General features: G+C 36.3%; 1 protein-coding gene across 3 annotated transcripts in view; it reads left to right on the top strand.

Moving 5' to 3' along the window:
* TEX11 (testis expressed 11) overlaps positions 1-22,998 on the top strand; it is a 364,622-nt gene that overhangs the window by 183,507 nt on the left and 158,117 nt on the right. For all 3 annotated transcript variants that reach the window (XR_011535861.1, XM_070604036.1, XM_070604035.1), the window contains exons 12-13: positions 4,488-4,569; positions 7,239-7,317. Coding sequence is in view for 2 of the 3 variants with exons in the window: in XM_070604036.1 (XP_070460137.1) it covers positions 4,488-4,569; positions 7,239-7,317 (161 nt within the window). In the remaining variant the exon portion in view is untranslated. The remainder of the gene's footprint in view (positions 1-4,487; positions 4,570-7,238; positions 7,318-22,998) is intronic.

Here is a 22,998-nt window from a genome sequence, read left to right as displayed (position 1 = left end):
ATTGGTACAATGAAATTGGGAAAGTCTTGGGTGCTTAGATAGGACACCAAAGCACAATCAAAAACAGAAAATTAGATGAAATTGGGCTTCATGAAAATTAAAAATTTTTGCTTCAAATGAAACCATCAAGAAAGTGAAAATACAACCCATGGGATCCTCCCAAAGAATGAGAGAAAATATTTGCAAATTATATATTTGATAAGTGTCTAGTATCCAGGGTATGTAAATTAAAAAACCTCTTACTACTCAATAATAAGAAGACAGACAACCCAATTAAAAAGGAGCAAAGGATCTGAATAGACATGTCTCCAAAGAAGATATACCAATGGCCAATGAGCACATAGAAAGATGCCCAACATCATTAGTTATCAGAGAAACGCAAACTGAAAACACCATGTGGAACCACTTTACGCCCACTAGGATGACTATAACAAAAAGATGGACAAAAACAATTGTTGATGTGAATGTGGAATAATTAGGACTTTTATACACTGCTGGTGGGAATGTAAAATGGTGCAGCCACTTTGAAAAACAGTTTGGCAGTTCCTCAAAAAGTTAAACGTAGAGTTACCACATGACCCAGCACTTTTACTCCTAGGTATATACTCAAGAGAATTGAAAACGTGTCCACACAAAAACTAGTGCATGAATGTTCGTAGCAACACTATTTACAATAGCCAAAAAATGGACACAACCCAAATGTCCATAAACTGATGAATGGATATACAAAATGTGGTATATCCTTATTCAGCCATAAACATGAGTGAAGTGCTAATATATGCTACACATTAATGAACTTTGGAAACATTATACTAATTGAAGGAAACCAGCCACAGAAGAACACATATTGTATCATTCTGTTTATATGAGATGTCTAAAATAGGCAAATATATAGAGACAAAAAGTGGAATAGTGGTTGCCTAGGGCTTGGGGTAACTGGCACTGAGGGGAATAAAAAATGAGTACTAAATGGTAGAAGGTTTCTGTTTGTGATGATGAAAATATTCTAAAACTGATTGAGGTGATAGTTAAACAACTTTGTGTGTATTCTAAAAGCCATTGTGTTGTGTGCTTTAAATGGGTGAATTATATGATATGTGAATTATAACCCAATAAAGTTGTTACCCAAAAAAAGGTCTTGCAACAAATTTTCTTACCCAAGAGAGGATATTTGAAACCTGGAAAGCGGATAAGATTCCTGAAGGGGAGAATGTAGGAAAAGGAATATTTAGTTTTATAGGAGCTGAACCTTAGGAAGGACTCACAGTAAAGGGCTAGGAGGATAAAAAGAATACACCAAAGAAAGTAAAATAGCCACCAGATTGGCAAAACCTTAAATGTCTGATAATTCCAAGTGTTGACAAGGATGTGGAAGACTGGGAATTCTCATGCACAACTGATGTCAGTGTAAAGTGGCATACCACTTTGGAATTGGAAGCATGCGTCCTATGACTTCCTTCTTTTTCAAGATTGTTTTGGCTATTCTAGATCTCTTGTGTTTTCATATGAATTTTGGGATCAACTAGTCAGTTTATGCAAGGAAGCTACCTGGGAATTTGATAGGGATTGCATTGAATCTGTAGATCAGTTTGGGGATTATTGCCATCTTAACAATATTTAGTCTTCCAATCCAGGAACATGGGATGTGTTTCCATTTATTTAGGTCTTCTTTAATTTCTTTCAACAGTGTTTGTAATTTTCAGTTTACAAGTCCTACCCCTCTTTTTAAAAATTTATTTCTATGTATTTTATTCTTTTTGATGCTATTATAAAAGGAATTATTGTCTTAACTTTACTTTTGGATTGCTCATTGCTAGTATCTGGAAATACAGTTAATTTTTAAAATATTAATGTTGTAAACTTGCTGAATTCATTTTTTTTTTAGCTTTAATAATTTTTATTGGATTCCTTGGGATTTTCTGTATACAAGATCATGTCATCTGCAAATAGAGATAGTTTCCTTCCAATCTGCATGCCTTTTATCTCTTTTTCTTTCCTAATTGCCTGGCAAGAAACGTCCATTACAATGTTGTACAGAAGTGGCAAGAGCAGACATCCTTGTGTTGTTCCTGATCATAGGGGAAAGATTTCAGCATTTCACCATCAAATATGGTATTAGCTGTGGATTTTTCGTAGATGTCTTTTATCAGATTGAGGAAGTTCCCCTCTATTCCTACATTTTTGAGTGTTGATACTACTACTTTGGATAACAGTTTGACATTACTTGATGAAGTTGAACTTAACCATATCCAACCACCAAGCAACTTCACTCCTAGGTATATACTTTAGAAAAAAGTTCTTGCATTTGTACACTAGAAGTGTACAGAAAGTTGATGTCAGGATTGTTTATGATAGAAATTGGGTTGAAAACATCTCAAATGTCCAAAGTAGAACCGGTAAATAAATTGTGATATAGTCATATAATAGAACACTATACAGTTGGCATTCTCAAACTTTATTATGCATAAATATTATCTAGAGTGCCTGATAAAACACAATTTCCTTTTTTATTACCTTACTAAACAGGTACTAGAATTTACCTTGAAATGTAAACTTTTCATAATGCAAATCAATAATAATGATTTTACACATTTCCTGAAACAAAACAGACACACACACACACACACACACACAATTTGCTGGGCCCCACCCCCAGAGTTTCTGATTCAGTAGGTTTGGTGTGGGGCCTGCATTTCTAACATTATGATTTTGTTTAAATGGCATTCAAATGCAGGCAACACTAAAAAATATATTGAGTATCTATAAAGAAGAGCAAGGGAATTACTGCACAAAATTCAGGGTGGTGTTTACGTCTGTGGGGAAGTGAGAAGGATGCAAATTGGCAAGAGTACATAGGAAGCCTCTAATGTGGTGATAGTGTTATGTTTCTTAACCCAAGTGGTGAGTACATGGGTGTTTGTTTTATCATTATTTTGTAAACTATACATATATGTTTTATATAATTGTGTGTGTGTATGAATGAATGATACACTTCACACTAAAAAAATGGAGATGTTATCTTTGGAGCTTGTAGGAGAACTGGACAGTGTAACAATAGGCAGACCAAGGGTAGAAAGAGCTTCAAGGGAGGCAGCATACTATAGTGGAAGGATTATGGCCTTTAGAGTCAGAGAGATCTGAATTCAAATTTCAACTCTACCACTTACCAATTATGTGACCATGGGTAAATTACTCCATCTGGGCCTCAGGTTCCTCATCTGAAAAACAGGATTCATAATACTAGCGTTGAAAATTTGTTGTACCTGGATCCTGTTTCCCAATAACCATTTGGTAAAAAGAAAAAGAAAAAAACGAACAAACAAAAATGTAAGGAAAAAGAGTGAGAAACAACAGTGAGAAAAATTACAGAGAAGACAAGGATATTGATGGTAGGGAGTAAGCTGATGGGTTTAACAGGAACTCAGTCATGACTTTTGAAAGTGTAATTCAAGATACAGTAAGGATGGAAAACACAGTGCAAATGTTTATAGAAGTGAATAGATGATGATACAATGAAAGCAAAGTGTTGTCCATTCTCTGGAGTTGTTTGGTATGAAATCAAAGAGAAAAACAGAATGTTAACTTGTGTGAGTATAGTAGATTCAAGGAAAACAGATCCTGTCAAGATCTGGAAGACCTTACATCTCTGCAGGTAAAAGCAAATTGAACCCAAGACATATTTCAACATGCCCATTAGGAAAGGTGGTAATGCAATAAATTAAAATTTGCAACCTTAGTTTATTTTTCGTATTGATGTCATCTATATTTGTAAACCCTTTTAATACCAGTGCTTACTTTCCCTAACTTTCCATTTTTAAGGCATGTCACACATGAATGATTATAATTATTTGCAGAGTTTGCAGCTAATGAGAATAATGTTCATATAGAGGCTAATTGGCTTTGTAGAGAGAAAAGTTCTATCCTGTGGGCATGGACTGCACTTTTGATCTTAGCCAGCTGTTTAAAGAAGTACCCTGTCAGGCAAAAGTGGAACCAGGCAAGAGATCACAGATGGCTAAGGGCCAGCTTACAAGGACTTGGAAAAACCAGACTATAGTAAGTAGGACAGGCATATCCTTTAGGAAAGACAATACGTTTTTTATTTCATTCGATTATTGTTTGCAAAGGACCTTAGTTGTTATTAAAAGCTCAAAAGAAAACAAACCTGATATTTGGGATTTTGCTTACCAAGACAAGAATATGGCCTTACATTCGCACAGTTTAAGTAATGACCTTGCCATTAAATGATTGCCACTTAATGGAAATGTTTATATGTTCTTTTCCTTCTGTTATTTCATTGAGATTGAATACAATGTCAGAAAATATCCTCAAGGATAGACTGGATGTTATGATCTGATCTTTTATAATTTTAGTTTCCTTTGATCATGAGTCATGCCTGCTGTGGTTGAATGAAACAGGCAATTACTTCAAAATTGTCTTTTACATTCACAGTTTTAATATTATTGTGATTTCTTTGTTTAAAACAGGAACATTCACATCCAGCTGGGCTTTTCTTAAAGATGAAAATCCTCTTGAAGGGTGAAATAGCTAATGAAGAACTCCTTGAAGGTATCGTCTCTGTGTGTGAAGAGCACACAATTTTGAAACATCACCACCAATTTGTTGCATATAACATCTCTTGTAGTATACTAACAAAAGGTATAATTTGATGTGACTGAGAAGAAAATTGATCACGTAGGAAAGGGAGAAGATTGTCAGTCAGAAAGGGAAAGAGAAAGAAGAGAGACTAGTAGCAAATTTCATAGGTGGTAAAAAAAAAGAGCTAAATAAAAGCTATCAGATTTTTTTAGTCTAGCAGAGAATTGCAGCTGTCCAACTTTTCTGAAGTTGTCTACTACCATGAAGAAAGATTACCTATCCATGGAAAAAGCCTTTGTAATTCTCTGCTTTTTATAATTACTTGTGTAAACATTGCTATTTGTTTTTCAAAATTCTTCATGGACTAGAATGAACACATCACAAAGTAAACAGCTGATATATAGCTGTGGGTCATTTGGCAAGTCACTTAACTTTTCTATGCTTCAATTTCTTTGTCTTTAAAAGAGATATAATAATAATGTCTGCTTCATTGTGTTGTTCTGAGAATCCTATGAGAAAATGTATGTAAAGCATTTAGCACCATGCCTGATGCATAATGTGAAATACGTTACCTATTATTGTAGTCATTATTATTACTGTTATTACTACCATATAAAGTGAGGCAAAAAAAATCTAGGTACACTGGCTCCTTAACAGTATTTCAATTATGTTTAGTCATAAAAATAGTTTACTCTAAATTCTTTTAATGTGTACATGTTTTAATTTTTGTACTATATAAAAATATAGTTGCATTATAGAGCTGCGTTACTTTTACTATATAAAATTATATGTTAGTATAATAACTGATTATCCAGTAAATAATAACATTTTGTAATAACTTGGACAATAATCAAATTTGGAAGTAGCTCTAACTTTAGTGCTAATTTAGTACTGCTGAAACTCTCTGTGACCTCTAGAATCTTAGCCAATTAATAAGAGACCTCAGAAGCTGAAATGTATAGAGGATTTTTCATCTCTAGATAACTATCATCTCAGTATACACAGGTTGGAAAATGTTGGGAATGAGGAAGACAACTCTACTTATTTGCACTAGGAGAATAAACAACCCAATTAACCAATTAAAGGAAGAGGCTTACTCAAACTAATACAATATGGGAAGACCAGAGAGATTGTTGGAGTCACCTAATTTGAGGTTGATTAATTTTGGACTAGAATTCCCCATTGTAGTCTTTATCAAAATGTAGATAAGAAGCAGAGTTTAAAATAAAATTATTCTTCTCTACTCCTAGATTGTTTTTATGTCATTCCGTCTAGATACTCTTGATATTCAGAGTAATTTTTAAGTTGTAGTGTCAGATTACAAATTAGGAGACTTCCTGAATCCAAGTTTTCTATAGTTTAAAATAATAAAATTATCTTTTATTTTGTTGTAGAGAATGTATGAAACTTGCATTTTTATAGTCTGTTCGTTTCTTTCCTAGTGAAAGTACTTTACTCAGAATGGTCAACCTAACTGCTGGCATTAGAATTTCACTGATATTTTTTGTGGTAGAAAATGTAGAAATTAAAAAATTTACAAATTTTTTAATTATGAAAGGGTAGCACATACTCATTAAGGAAATATTTGGAAAATACTAAAAGTATCCATAGTCTCATCATCCACTGGAGTATAAGTTCCTTGACAGCAGGGATTTTTGTGTGTGTTTGTCCACTGCTGAACTCCCAACACCAAGCACTCTTCCTGGCACAGAGAATACACTCATTAGTTGTTTGTTGAATAAATAATTAATCTAAACACAATCACTTTTTAGCAATTTGATGATTTATTTTCAGTAATGTTTTTATCTTAGTTTAACTTACTTGTTTTATAGAATTGTGACCATATAGTACACACAGCATTTGTTTTCTGATTTTTCACTTACTAATCTTATAAATGTTTTTCATATTAGTGCATATCCATTTTTTATGTTGTTTCATATTCAACAATTTTAATGGTTGCATAATAGTTTATCACTACTCTATAGTGGACACTCAGAGTATATTTCCTTTTTATTATTATAATAATCTACACTGCTTTTAATATCTTTGTTCATAAATATTTTTCCATATTTATTTCAGATGATTTTTCAGAAGTATAATTTCTGAATTAAAGGGAATAATAATAATAGCAGCTGTCATATATTGAATACCTATTAAGTGTTAGGTGCTTTGCTATGTAATTTACATACATTATCTCATGTAACCCTCTCAACAACCCTAAGAGACTGGTGATATATTCCCCATTTTACAGAAGACAAAACTAAGATGCAGAAAAACTAAATAACTTGTCTATGGCCATACAAGTGGCAAGTGGTTTCAAATATAGGTCCATCTGACTTCAGATCCTAAGCTTTTAACCACTGTGTTCTTAGCATATAATATTGCTAAACTGCTTTTCAAAGGGATCGTACCAGGTTATTTTGTCATCCATATAGAAGTGCCTGTTTCACTGCACTTTCTCTTTCATTGGATATATTACTTTATAAAAAGATTTTGATAAATTGTGAGGCAAGTCATGGTATATTACAAACATTTAGAAAGTAGATTTTGAACAGAGGAAAATTATTGAAAATAGCTAAGCTTTTAAGCTTCCTCCAAAATGAAACTGATATGATTATTTCACTTTTTCTCTTTGTTAGCTGTCATGGAAACACTACATCTTGACGCGTCTTTAGATGTCTGTCTGAACATTGCTAAACTGCTGATGGATCATGATAGGTACAGAAGAATCGATTTTCTTTTCTCTAAAGACTAACATTTTTCTCAAGTTTCCATTTATATATATATGTATATATATCCATCTGTATTCACAGAGCACAATATTTGCCATTGTGCCAATCAAATTAGAAAATGGAACTGCTTGCTTGATGATTTACACAATCAATAGTCAAGTTAACTTAAAAATTTATATTAAAAATTTTAAAAATAAATCAAACAAAAAAGGAATAAGATAGGGCTTTATAAAACAAGAATTAAACTAGGTTAACCTGCAGGCCCATGTCATGTGGAACGGGAATGCATGAGCAAGTGCCATTCTGCAAGTGATATACTCCTCTGGCTCTACCTTCATGGGATCATTAATGTGAAAAAGGACCTTAAAGTATTACAGACCTCTTAGTGGTTCTCAAACTTCAGTGTGCATCAGAATTACTGGAGAACAAGCACTTGAAAAAATGCTCAACATCATTAGCCATCAAGGAAATGAAAATCAAATCCACAATGAGAAACCACTTCACACCCACTAGAATGGCTATAATCAAAAAGATAATAACGGGGCTGGCTCTGCGGCTGAGTGGTTAAGTTCGCGCGCTCTGCTTCAGCAGCCCAGAGTTTTGCCAGTTCGAATCCTGGGTGCGGACATGGCACCACTCATCAAGCCATGCTGAGGCAGTGTCCCACATGCCACAACTAGAAGGACCCACAACTAAAAATACACAACTATGTACCAGGGGGCTTTGGGGAGAAAAAGGAAAGATAAAATCTTTAAAAAATAAATAAATAAATAAAGGAGGGTTAAAAAAAGATAATAATGAATATTGGCAAGGATGTGGAGAAATTGTAACTCTTTTACACCGCTGATGGGAATGTAAAATGGTTCAGCCACTTTGGTAACAGTCTGTTACTTCCTCAATAAGTTAAATAGAGAGTTACTATATGACCCAGCAATTCCACTCCTGAGTTAAAGAGTAGATGTATGTCCATACAAACACTTGTATATGAATGTTCATAGCAGCATTATCCTTAATACTCAAATGTGGAAACAACCAAAATGTCTATCAACTGACGAATGGATAAACAAAATGTAGTATACCCATACCATGGAATATTATTTGGCGATAAAAAGAAACAGAGTACTGATACATGCTGTAACATGGATGAACCTTAAAAACATTATGCTAAGTGAAAGAAGCCTGTCATAAAGACCACATATTGTTTCATCCCGTTTATGTCGTATTTCCAGAACAGACACATTTATAGAGACGGAAAGTAGATTAATGGTTGCCTAGGGCTGTGAGAGTTGGGGGAAAATGGGGAGTGACTGCTAATGGATATGGGGTTTCTTTTTGGTATGATGAAAATGTTCTAAAATTGATTGGGTGATGGTTGCACAACTCTGTGAATATACTAAAAACCATTGAATTGTATACTTTAAGTGGATGAATTGTATGGTATGTGAATTATACCTCAATAAAACTGTTGTAAAAAATAATCACTAGGGAACTTGATAAAAGTATAGAGGTCAGGTCCTACCTTACTACAACAAGCCCAGACCTCTGTATTCTTTATTAGTTCTCCAGGTGGTTCTGAGAACCACTATTTTAGACCAGAGGTCAGTAAACATTTTCTGTAAAAGGCCAGGTAGTAAATATTTTAGGCTTTGTAAGCCATAAAGTCTCTATCACACTTACTTTATTCTGCTGTTCTAGTGTGAAAGCAGCCATAGACGATTTATAAATGAATGGAAGTGGCTGTGTTCTGAAAAAACTTTATTTACAAAAATATGTGGCTAGTTGGATTTGGCCCACAGGCATAGTTTGCCAACTGTTGTTATAGACTAATCTGCCTGACACAGGACTTCTTGGATGAGAAGTCATTCAGCCTCTTCTGGAATACCTATGTAGGAGGGGATGATGATGATGATGATGATTATATTTTTACAAAGCTGGGGCACAAAATTCTTCCTCATATAGAATTGATACATATTTTCCAGTAATTTCCAAGGCTGCTAGTTCTGCCATATGGCAACATCTAAATCTTTTACTCGACAACTCTCCCTCAGTTCATTCTAACATCATTTGTAATATGATCACTTCCTGGATGTCACGTCCAGTTTGTAAGTATGCTAACTGGAAATGAACACAATACTCTAGATGTGATCTAATCAACAGTTATATATACCTTTCATGTTCTAAATCTTTTAAACATACACTATCCAATATGGTAGCAACTAGCCACACATGGCTATTTAAATTTAAATTAATTAAAATTAAACAAAATTATAAATTTAGACCCTCAGTCATACTAGATATATCAGGTCTTTGTAGCCACATGTGGCTAATGGCTACTTTATTGGACAGCACAGATAGAGAACATTTCCATTATCACAGGAAGTTCTACTGGACAGCACTGTTGTAGATTCTGTTTCCTTAATGCAGCCAATGTTTAAATTAACTCTTTTCTGGCGGGCACATCATGTAGTGAGTTTATTTGGCTTACAAAACTAGATCTTTACAATATCAATTGCTCTTAATCTCTGAATTTCACATCCTCTACTTTTTTGGTTGAATAAGTACCCAATAGCCATACTAAAAGGAAAAAAACCTCAGTTTTTCTCTCCTATTGTAGGGAAAAACCTAGTTCTTCCCTACTTTCTGTTTTTCTCACGTGTGTTTCTTTCCTGTGAGTCTCTTTTAGTACTAACAAAACATTTCACTTCTGGTCACCAAATATGTAGAGACTTTTCCAGACACCAGGCAAGTCTCTGTGACACCAGCTGGATGTCCTACAATTCAGCTCAATTCTGACACTATCTACCTGGAGATAACATCAAATCCCACAGTTTAAGGGCTCAGTCCCACAAGAGTTCCCCCCCCACACATACACACTTCAGACACCAGTCACAAGCCCAGGATATCACCTGTGTTTCTGACTAACTGGATATAGATCAGAGATTCCAACAACCTCCTTGGGTTCTGTTAATTTGCTAGAGCAGCTCACAGAACTCAGGGAAACACTTACATTTACCGGTTTATTAAAGGATGTGATAAAGGATACAGATGAACAGCCAGATGAAGAGATACATGGGCGAGGTCTGGGAGGATCACAAGCATAGGAGCTTCTGTCCCTGTGGAGTTGGGTGCAGCACCCTCCCAGTGTGGATGTGTTTGCCAGCCTGGAAGCTCGCTGAACCCTGCACTATTGGGATTTTATGGAGGCCTCCTCACATAAATATGATCAATTATTAATTCCATTTCCAGTGCCTCTCCCCCCTCTGGAGGATGGTGGGGATGGGGCTGAAAATTCCAAGCTTCTAATCATGGCTTGGTCTTTCTGGTGACCAGCCCCCATGTAGGAGCCATCCAGGAGCCCACCCAGAGTCACCTCAATAGTACAGAAGATGCTCCTGTGCTCTTATCATTAAGGAATGTACAAGCGTTTTAGAAGCTTTGTGTCAGGAACAGGGTCAAAAACCAAATATTAGAATAAGAGATGCCCCTAGTGTTCTTATCACTTAGGAAATTGCAAGGGTTTTAGGAGCTCTGTGCTAAGAACTGGGGGTGGAGAGCAATATTTTCTATTATCTTACACATACTTTATAAGCTATTAAGTTTCAATCTGATTGTTACAGCCTTGTTTTTTTCCCTTGTTCTTATCTTTGTGAATTTCAATTCTATCATGCAATGTATTAACTACTTCTCCCAGTTTACGGCACCATCAGGTTTTGTAGGCATGCCACCTGTTTCATCCAATTCAGAGTGGCAAACTTTTTCTTAAAGGACAAGCTAGTATATATTTTAGATTTGTGGGCCACACAGTTTCTGTCACAACTCAACTCTGTCATACTGCAAAAGCAGCTATGGACAATACGTAAACAAATGTGTGTGGCTGTGTTCCAATAAAACTATTTTTCTAGTTTTCTTTTTTTGCGGTAAAATAGACACAACATAAAATTTACCATCTTATCCATTAAGTATACACTTCAGTGGTATTAAATACATTCATATTCTACAAACATCTTCACAATCCATCTCCAGAATTCTTTTCATCTTGCAAAACTGAAACTCTTTACTCATTAAACAATAAGTCCCTATTACCTTCTTCTCACAGCCCCTGGCAAACACCATTCTCCTTTCTGTCTCTATGAATTTGACTACTCTAGGTGCCTCATATAAGTGGAATCATACAGTATTTGACTTTTTGTGACTAGTTTATTTCACTTAGAATAATGTCCTCAAGGTTCATCCATGTTGTAGCATATGTCAGAATTTCCTTCCTTTTTAAGGCTGAAGAATATTCCATCGTATGTATATACTACGTTTTGTGTGTGTGTGTGTGTGTGTGTGTGTGTGTGAGGAAGATTTGGCCAAGCTAACATCTGTGCCAGTCTTCCTCTACTTTATGTGGGATGCCACCACAGCATGGCTTGACAAGTGGTACTAGGTCCGCACCCGGGATCCGAACCTGTGAAGCCCAGGCCTCTGAAGCGGAGCACTCAAACTTAACCACTACATCACCACGCCGGCCCCTATACCACATTTTCTTATCCATTCATCTGCTGATGGAAGATCAAACTTCCACATTTTAGCTATTGTAAATAATGCTGCTATGAACACAGGGGTAAGAATATCTCTTTGAGAACCTGCTTTCAGTTCTTTTGGGTATACACCCAGAAGTGGAATTGCTGGATAATATAGTAATTCTATTTTTAAGTTTTTGAGTATACTGTTTTCACAGTGGCTATACCATTTTACATTCCCACTAACAGTACACAAGGGTTCCAATTTCTCCACATCCTCGCCAATTCTTGTTGTTTTCTCTTCTTTTGGTAGTAGCCATTCTAATGTGTGCGAGGTGGTATCTCATGTGGTTTTGCTTTGCACTTCCCTAATGCCTAGTGAGGTTGACCATCTTTTCATGTGATTTTTGGCCATTTGTATATCTTCCTTGGAGAAATATCTATTCAAGTCGTCTGCCCGTTTTTTAATCAGGTTGTTTGCTTTTTTGTTGTTGAGTTTTAGGGATTCTCTATGTATTCTGGATATTAATCTCTTATCATATATGTGATTCGCAAATATTTTCTCCCATTCTGAGGGTCACCTTTCTACTTTGTTGATAGTGTCTGCTGATGCACAATTTTTAAAAATTTTCATGAAATCCAATTTATGTATTTTTTCTTTTGTTTCCTGTTCTTTTGGTGGCATATCTAAAAAATCATTGCCCAATCCAATGTCATGAAGATTTTCCCCTGTGTTTTCTTCTAGGAGTTTATATAAGTTTTAGGTCTTAGATTTAGGTCGTGGATCCATTTGAGTTAATTTTTATATATGATATAAGGTAAAGGTCCAACTTCATTCTTTTGCATGTGATATGCAGTTTTCCCAGCATCATTTGTTGAGAAGACTGTCTTTTCCCCATTGAATGGTCTTGGCACCCTTATCAAAGATCATTTAACCATATATGCAGGAGTTTATTTGTGGGTTCTCTATTCTTTTTGTTTGTTTGTTTTTTTGAGGAAGATTAGCCCGAGCTAACTACTGCCAATCTTCCTCTTTTTGCTGAGGAAGATTGGCCCTGAGCTAACATCCATGCCCATCTTCCTCTGTTTTTTTATATGTGGGATGCCTACAACAGCATGGCTTTTGCTAAGCGGTGCCATGTCTGCACCCGGGATCCAAACCGGTGAACCCCGGGCCACTGAGAAGCGGAATGTGTGAACTTAACCACTGCACCACTGGGCTGGCCCTGTGGGTTCTCTATTCTGTTCCATTGCTCTGTATGTCTCTCTTTATGCCAGTACCACACTGGTTTTATTATAGTACCTGTGTGGTAAGTTTTGAAATCAGGTAATGTGAGTCCTCTAGCTTTGTTCTTCTTTTACAGAATTGTTTTGGCTATTCAGAGATTCCATATGAATTTCAGGATGAATTTTTCTATTTCTGCAAAATCATCATTGGGATTTTGATAGGGATTGCATTAAATTTGTAGATTGCTTTGGGTGGTATTGGCATCTTAACAATATTCAGTCTTCCAATCCATGAACATGGAATGTATTTCCATTTATTTATGTCTTCTTTAATTTTATGTAGAAATGTCTTATAGTTTTCATTGTATAAGTTCTTTACCTCCTTGGCTAAGTTAGTTCCTAAGTATTTTTTTGATGCTATTGTAAATTGAATTGTTTTCTTTTTTTTTAAAAGATTGGCACCTGAGCTAACAACTGTTGCCAATCTTATTTTTTAATTATTTATTATTTTTTAATTGCAGTAACATTGGATTATAACATTATATAGCTTTCAGATGTACATCGTAATATATTTCGAATTCTGTGCAGATTACATCATGTTCACTACCCACAAACTAATTATAGTCTAGCCACTCACATGTGAGCCTAATCATCCCGTTTGCCCTCCCCCGCTTCTCCTATGGTAACCACCGATCCAATCTCCATTACTATGTGTTTGTTTGTCGTTGTTTTTATCTTCTACTTATGAGTGAAATCATATGGTATTTGACTTTCTCCCTCTGACTTATTTCACTCAGCATAATACCCTCAAGGTCCATCCATGTTGTTGCAAATGGCCAGATTTCATCATTTCTTATGGCTGAGTAATATTCCATTGTGTATATATACCACATCTTCTTTATCCATTCATCCCTTAATGGGCACCTAGGTTGCTTCCAAGTCTTGGCTATTGTGAATAATGATGCAATGAACATAGAGGTGCAGGTATCTGTATGCCTATGCGTTTTCAAGTTCTTTGGATAAATACCCAGCAGTGGGATAGCTGTATCATATGGTAGATCTATTCCTTATTTTCTGGATCATATGCTAGATCTATTCCTAAAATTCTGAGGAATCTCCATACTGCTTTCCATAGTGGCTGCACCAGTTTGCACTCCCACCAGCAGAGTACAAGGGTTCCCCTCTCCCCACATCCTCTCCAACATTTGTTGTTTCCTGTCTTGTTAATTATAGCCATTCTGACCAGAGTGAGGTGATACCTCATTGTAGTTTTGATTTGCATTTCCCTGATAGCTAATGATGTTGAGCATCTTTTCATATGCCTGTTGGCCATCTGTATATCTTCTTCGGTGAAATCTCTGTTCACATCTTTTGCTCATTTTTTAATTGAGTTGTTGGTTTTCTTGTTGTTGAGATGTATGAGTTCTTTGTATATTTTGGATATTAACCCCTTATCTGATATATAGTTTGAAAATATTTTGTCCCAGTTGTTAGGTTGTCTTTTTGTTTTGTTGATCGTTTCCTTTGCTGTGCAGCAGCTTTTTAGTTTGATGTAGTCCCATTTGTTCATTTTTTCTTTTGTTTCCCTTGCCCAGTCAGACATGGTACTTGAAAACATGCTACTAAGACCAATGTTGAAGAGCATACTGCCTATGTTTTCTTCTAGAAGTTTCATGGTTTCGGGCTTTACATTCAAGTCTTTAATCCATTTTGAGTTGATTTTTGTGCATGGTGTATGATAATTGTCTACTTTCATTCTTTTGCATGTGGCTGTCCAGTTTTCCCAGCACCATTTATTGAAGAGGCTCTCCTTTCTCCATTGTATGCTCTTGGCTCCCTTGTCAAATATTAGCTGTCCATAAATGTATGGGTTTCTTTCTGGGCACTCGATTCTGTTACACTGATCTGTGTGTCTGTTTTTGTGCCAGTACCATGCTCTTTTGGTTACTATGACTTTGTAGCATGTTTTGAAATCAGGGAATGTGATACCTCCAGCTTTGTTCTTTTTTCTCAGGAATCCTTTGGCTATTCTGGGTCTTTTGTTGTTCCATATAAATTTTAGGATTCTTTGTTCTGTTTTCGTGAAAAATGTTGTTGGAACTTTGATAGGGATCGCATTGAATCTATAGATTGCTTTAAGAAGTATGGACATTTTAACAATGTTAATTCTTCCAGTCCAAGAGCACGGAATATCTTTCCATTTCTTTGTGTCTTCTTCAGTTTCTTTCAACAATGTTTTACAGTTTTCAGTGTATATATCTTTCACCTCTTTGGTTAAGTTTATTCCTATGTATTTTCTTCTTTTTGTTGCAATTGTAAATGGGATTGTATTCTTAATTTCTCTTTCTGCGACTTCATTGTTAGTGTATAGAAACGCAACCGACTTTTGTATGTTGATTTTGTATCCTCTGACTTGACTGTATTCATTTATTTTTTCTAAAAGTTTTTCAGTGGATTCTTTAGGGTTTTCTATATATGAAATCATGTCGTCTGCAAAAAGTGACAGTTTCACTTCTTCTTTTCCAATATGGACCCCTTTTATTTCTTTTTGTTCCGTGATTTTCTTGCCTGATTGCTAGCTAGGACTTCCAATACTGTGTTAAATAAGAGTGGTGACAGTGGGCATCCTTGTCTGGTTCCTGTTCTTACAAGGATAGCTTTCAGTTTTTCTCTATTGAGAATGATATTTGCTGTGGGTTTGTCATATATGACCTTTACTATGTTGAGGTATTTTCCTTCTATACCCATTTTATTTAGAGTTTTTATCATAAATGGATGCTGTATCTTGTCAAATGCTTTCTCTGCATCTCTTGAGATGATCATGTGATTTTTATTCTCATTTTGTTAATGTGGTGTGTATCATGTTGGTAGATTTGTGGATGTTGAACCATCCCTGCATCCCTGGAATGAAACCCACTTGATCATGATGTATGATCTTTATAATGTATTGTTGTATTTGATTTGCTAGTATTTTGTTGAGGATATTTGTATCAATGTTCATCAGTGATATTGGCCTGTAATTTTCTTTTTTTGTGTTGTTCTTGTCTGATTTTGGTATCAGGATAATGTTGGCTTCGTAGAATGAGTTAGGAAGCCTCCCCTCCTCTTCAATTTTTTGGAAGAGTTTGAGAAGGATAGGTATTAAGTCTTCTTTGAATGTTTGGTAGAATTCACCATGGAAGCCATCTGGTCCTGGACTTTTATTTTTTGGGAGGTTTTTGATTGCTGTTTCGACCTCCTTACGTGTGATTAGTCTATTCAAATTCTCTACTTCTTCTTGGTCCACTTTTGGAAGGTTGTATGTTTCTAAGAATTGATCCATTTCTTCTAGATTATCCAATTTGTTGGCATATAGATTTTCATAGTATTCTCTTATTATCTTTTGTGTTTCTGAGGTGTCCGTTGTGATCTCTCCTCTTTCATTTCTGATTTTATTTATTTGAGCCTTCTCTCTTTTTTTCTTGGTGAGTCTAGCTAAGGGTTTGTCAATTTTGTTTATCTTTTCAAAGAATCAGCATTTGGTTTTATTAATTTTTTCTATTGTTTTTTTAGTCTCTACTTTGTTTATTTCTGCTGTGATTTTTAGTATTTCCTTCCTTCTGCTGATTTTGGGCTTTATTTGTTCTTTTTCCAGTACTTTTAGATGTGCTTTTAGATTTTCTATTTGGGATTTTTCTTGTTTGTTGAAGTAGGCCTGAATTGCTATAAACTTTCCTCTTAGAACTGCTTTTGCTGTATCCCACAGATTTTGGCATGTCATATTTTCATTTTCATTTGTCTCCAGGAATTTTTTGATTTGTCCATTGATTTCTCCTATCATTGTTCAGTAGCATTTTGTTTAATCTCCACATTTTTGTGGCTTTTCAAGTTTTCTTTCTGTAGTTGATTTCTAGTTTCATACCTTTGTGGTCAGAAAAGATGCATGGTACTATTTCTGTCTTCTTAAATTTATTGACACTTATTTTGTGGCCTAATATGTGATCAATTCTGGAGAATGTTCCATGTGCATTTGAAAAGAATGTGTATCCTGTGGTTTTTGGATGGAATGTTCTATATATATCTACTAAGTCCATCTGGTCTACTGTGTCCTTTAAGGCCAGTGTTTCCTTATTGATCTTCTGTTTGGATGATCTATCCTTTTGTATAAGTGGAGAGTTAAAGTCCCCTACTATTATTCTGTTACTGTCTATTTTTCCTTTTATGTCTGTTAATAATTGCTTTATATATGTAGGTGCTCCTATGTTGGGTGCATAGATATTTACAAGTGTTATGTTTTCTTGTTGGATTGTTCCCTTTATCATTATGTAGTGCCCGTCTTTGTCTCTTGTTACAGATTTTGTTTTAAAGTCTATTTTGTCTGATATATAAGTATTGCTACCTCCGCTTTCTTTTTTTTGCCATTTGCATGGAATATCTTTTTCCATCCTTTCACTTTCAGTTTGTGAGTGTCTTTAGGTCTGAAGTGTGTCTCTTGTATGCAGCAAATACATGAGTGTTGTATTTTTATCTAAATGGCCACCCTATGGCATTTGAGTGGAGCATTTAGTCCATTGACATTTAAAGTAGCTATTGATAAATACATATTTATTGCCATTTTGTTACTTTTTTTCTGGGTGTTTTAGTAGTTCTTCTTTGTTCCTTTCTTTTTCTCTTGCTCTCTTCCCTTGTGGTTTGATGGCTTTCTTTAGTAATATGTTTGATTTCTTTTGTCTTAACTTTTTGCTTACTTATTATAGGTTTCTGATTTGTGGTTACCATGAGGATCCTATTCAATATTCTATATATATAACAGTTTATATAGAGTTGATAGACTCTTTAGCTTGACCTCTTTCTAAAAGCTCTACTTTTCCACTCCCCTCCTCCCACATTTTGTTTTTGAAATCATAGTCTCTTGTTTAGTGTGTGTCTATCCATTACCCTCTTATCAGTGAAATAGGTGATTTTAGTACATTTGTCTTTTAACCTTCATATTATCTTCACAGGTAGTTGATCTGCCACCTGTACTATATTTTTGCTTTTACAAGTGATTTTATTGGCTGTTATTTTTTTTGATAATTTTTTTATCTCTATTTGTGGTCATCACTTTCCCACTTAAATAAGTCTCTTCAGCATTTCTTGTAGAACTGATTTCTTGATGATAAACTCTAATTTTTGCTTGTCTGGGAAGCTCTTTATCTCTCCTTCCATTCTGAATGACAACCTTGATGGGTAGAGTATTCTTGGCTGTAGGTTTTTTCCTTTTAGCTCTTTAAATACATCCTGCCATTCTCTTCTCGCCTGTAGGGTCTTGGCTGAGAAGTCTGCTGATAGCCTTATGGGCTTTCTTTTGTATGTCACTTGTGGCCTTTCTCTTGCTGCTTTTAGGATTCTCTCTTTATCTTTAATTTTGGACATTTTAATTATAATATGTCTTGGTGTGGGCCTCTTTGGGCTTATCTTGTTTGGAGCTCTCTGTGCTTCCTGTACTTGGATGTCTGTTTCCTTCCTTAGGTTAGGAAAATTTTCATCTTTTATTTCTTCAAATAAATTTTCTTCCCGTTTGTCTCTCTCTTCTTCTGGGACACCTATATACCGAATGTTGGCATGCTTGATGTTGTCCCAGAGTTCCCTTAGACTGTTCTCATTGTGTCTAATTCTTTTCTCTTTTTTCTGTTCAGCTTGGGTGATATCCTCTAGTCTTTTGTCTAGCTCTGATCATTCTGCATCCTCTACTCTTCTATTGAGTCCCTCTAGTGAATTTTTGATTTCCAGTATTGTATTCTTCATTTCTGATTGGTTCTTTTTTATACTTTCCACTTCTTTGCTGATGAGCTCCCTGTGTTCATCCAGTCTTTTCCCAATATCTGTGAGCATGCTTATGATATTTTGTTTGAACTCTTTGTTGAGTAGGTTACTTATTTCTGTTTCATTTAGTCCTTTTTCTGGGGTTTTGTCCTGTTCCCTTCCTTGGAAAGTATTCCTTTGTTTCCTCATTATTCCTCTTTCTCTGTGCTTATTTCTATGTAGTAGGTGAGTCAGCTGTGTCTCCTGATCATGGAGAAGTGGCCTTATGTATGAGTTGCCTTATGAGGCCCAGCAGTGTGCTTCCCTCTCGTTACCAGTCCAAATGATCCAGGGGTGACCCCTTTGTGGGCTACTTGTGTCCTTCTGCTGTGGCAGAGCTGCTCTTACTGCTGGCCAGCTGTTTGTAAATCCAGTTTGGGGAGCCTCGGCACTGTTTGCTATAAAGTCTATCAGCACACTCCTATTGCAGTTTTCCTCTTAATTGGGTTAGTACCCATTGTAGCTGGTTGCTAGTCTCAGGGACTTACAGTTGCGATAGGCATCAGGCCCACAAGGCTGTTCTCAGTTCTCTTAGGAGTGCAGTTGAGTAGGGCTGGCCCTAGGCAGGGAGAGCACTCAATTGTTTCAGGCTTTGGAAGGTGGGGCTGATCCTTTTTATGGCTATTTGTGAAACACAGGTCTTCTGCTGCTGATAAGCCTCACCCACCACGGGACCACACACACTGTCAACACAGTCCTGGTCTGTGCATACTTCCCAACCCCCTGGAGCACGCCCTGACACCACACTGCAGAGGCTCCCACCTCTCCACCAATGCCCCCCACAGTTCACCTGGTACTCATACAGGCCCTGCTGCACAGAGGCGGACACCCTTGCCTGCCTGTAGAGGATCAAGGCACCCAGTCAATGCACACCAAAAAGTAGCCTGAGGGCTTGCTGTTGGGTGGAGCCCGTCCTTAGCACGTCCTTAGTTCCTAGGGCTGGCTGCCTGCCCTGGCTGAACTGGATTAAATCTGTGCTCTAGTGGGCGTGGCAGACCCCTGGGCTAACAGGCCAAGGGAAGAAGCTCAATGGCGCCCACCAGGGTCTGTGTCAGCACGCCTGGACCAGGTCAGAACAATGGCCCCCACCAGTGTCTCAGTCTCTGGAGAGGTCCCTCCTCTCACCAAGATGCCCCCAGAGCCCACCAGGGGAGTCTTGTTTCACCAAAGGACTGTCAGCCTTCTCTCTGGTGATTTTAGGTTGCTGCAATGAATGAGTTTGTGCATGAGCCCTTTAAGACCTGGGTCTTTTGGGCTTTGGGGTGATAGCTTTTCTGGGGGTATCCTCACTGCAGTTAATAGCCAGTGAAGCCAGACGGTAAGACCCTTATCTCTGTGCTGAGTCTGAAGGATGCTGTTGGCAGTCTCAGACCCCGCTCCGGACCTCACTCCTCCAGGGAGGGCTGCGTACCTTAGGGTATCTCCAGCCTGGCCAACTGAGAAGCTCCGCTGCTCCCAAAGGTGGCTTTTTTCCTCTCCAGCAGGAATTTCTGCCTCTTCCACCTTAGTCAGGACTGTCCTTTGTTGTGGGGGTTCTTTTTATCCAGTTTTCAGTTTTCTATCCAGGGTAATTTTTCCAAAAATAGTTGTAACCTGGTTGTGTTCGTGGGAGGAGATGAATTCAGAGTCTGCTTACGCTGCCATCTTGACAAGATCTCTCTCTCTTTTTTTTTTATTCTCCCCCAAGCCCCCAGTACATAGCTGCATATTCTAGTTGTGAGTGCCTCTGGTTGTGCTATGTGGGACACTGCCTCAGCATGGCCTGACGAGTGGTGCCATGTCCGCACCCAGGATCCGAGCCCGCGAAACCCTGGGCTGCCAAAGTGGAACATGAACTTAACCACTCAGCCACAGGGCTGGCCTCTGAATTGTTTTCTTAACTTCCTTTTCAGTTTGTTTATTGTTAGTGTATAGAAATGCAACTGGTTTTTGTGTATTGACTTTGTGTCCTGCTACTTAGCTGAATTCATTTATTAGTTTTAATAGTTTTTCTGTGGAATCTTTAGGGTTTTCTACATATAATGATCTGTGAACAGAGATAATTTTACTTCTTCCTTTCCAATTTGGAGGGATGCCCTTTATTTCTTTTCCTTGCCTAATTTCTCTGGCTAGGACTTCCAGTAGATGTGGCTAAAGTAGGCGTCCTTGCCTTGTTCCTGATCTTAGAGGAAAAGCTTTCAGTCTTTCACCATTGAATATGAATTTTGCTACGGGTTTTTCATGTGTGGCTTTTATTATGTTGAGATAGTTTCCTTCTGTTCTTATCTTGTTTAGTATTTTTATTATGAAGGGGTGTTGAATTTTTCAAATCATTTATCTACATCTGTGGAGATGATCTTGTGATTTTTATCCTTCATTCTGTTAATGTGATATATAACACTGATTTATGTATGTCGAACCATCCTTGCATGCCAGGAATAATACCACTTGGTCATAGTGCATGATCCTTTTAATATGTTGTTGAATTTGGCTTGCTGGTATTTTGTGGAGGACTTTTGCATGTATAGTCATCAGGGATGTTGGCCTGTAGTTTTCTTTTCTTGTAGTGTCTTTTTCTATGTTTGCTATCAGAGTAATGAGCTCATAAAGTAACTTTGGAAGAGTTCCCTCCTCTTCAATTTTTTGGAAGAGTTTGAGAAGAATTGACATTAATTCTTTAAATATGTGGTAGAATCTGTGAGTGAAGTCATCAGGTCTAGGGCTTTTCTTTGTTGGGAGGTTTTTGATTTTTGCTTCAATCCCTTTACTACTTGTAGGTTTGTCAATTTTTCTATTTCTTCATGATTCAGGCTTGGTAGAGGGTATATTTGTAGGAATTCATGCATTTCTTCTAGGTTATCCAATTTATTGGTGTATAATTTTTCATAGTACTTCTTAAAATCCTTTTAATTTCTGTGGCATCAGTTGTAATGTCTCCTCTTTCATTTCTGATTTTGTTTATTTGAGTCTTTTTTTTCTTAGTTAATCTGGTTAAAGGTTTGTCAATTTTCTTTTCAAAAAACCGAATCTTAGTTTCTTTGATTTTTTTCTTGTTTTTCTAGTCTTTATTTCATTTATTCCTGATCTAATTTTATTATTTCCTTCCTTCTGCTAGCTTTTGGTTTAGTTTGTTCTTCTTTTTATAATTCCCTAAGTTGTTCAGTTAAGTTGTTAATTTGAGATCTTTCTTCTTTTTCAATGTTAGCATGTATAGCTATAAATTTCACCTCTTTCTGTGTCCCATAAGTTTCGGTGTTTTGTGTTTTCATTTTCATTCATCCCTAAGTATTTTCTAGTTTCCTTCATTGGTTGGTTGTGTATTGTTTAATTTCTACAAATTCTGAATTTTCCAATTTTTCTGCTGTTATTAATTTCTAACTTCATCCTTTTGTGGCCAGAAAAGATACTTTGTTTGATATTTATCTTTTAAACTCCGTCAAGACTAAATTTGTGGCCTAACATTTGGTTTGTCCTGGAAAATGTGCCATGTGCACTTGAGAAGAACGTGTATTCTATTATTGGTAGACTGTGCTGTATATGTCTATTAGATCTAGTTGGTTTATTATGTTGTTTAAATCCTCTATTCCTTACTTATCTTGTGTTGTGTTGTTCTATCCATTATTGAGATGGGATCTTGAAATCTCCAACTATTATTGTAGAGCTATTTCTACCTTCAGTTCTCGCAAACTGATGGTCTTTTGATGGTCTATTACATATGTGCATATTTATAATTGTTATATCTTCTTCCTGTATTGAACCTTTCATTAATGTATATTGTCTTTCTTTGTCTTTTGTAATCTTTTTTGATTCAAATTCAGTTGTGTCTGATGTTATTTTATCCACCCCTGCTTGCTTTTGGTTGCTGTTTGCATGGAATATCCTTTTCCATCATTTCACTTTCAACCTAGTTGTGTCTTTGGATCTTAAGTGAGTCTCTTGTAGACAGCATATAGTTGGATTCTGTTTTTTTATTTATTCTTCCAATCTTTGCCTTGTGATTGGAGAATTTAATCCATTACTGATAAAGTTTTTTTATCAGTAATTACTGATAAAGAGGGACTTACTTTTATTATTTTGCTATTTTTTACATGCCTTATAGCTATTTGTCACTCATTTCCTGTATTGCTATCTTT

The sequence above is a fragment of the Equus przewalskii genome, chromosome X (assembly GCF_037783145.1).
Source record: "Equus przewalskii isolate Varuska chromosome X, EquPr2, whole genome shotgun sequence".
Classification (NCBI taxonomy): Eukaryota; Metazoa; Chordata; class Mammalia; order Perissodactyla; family Equidae; genus Equus; species Equus przewalskii.
This window is presented reverse-complemented; position numbering and strand designations above follow the sequence as displayed.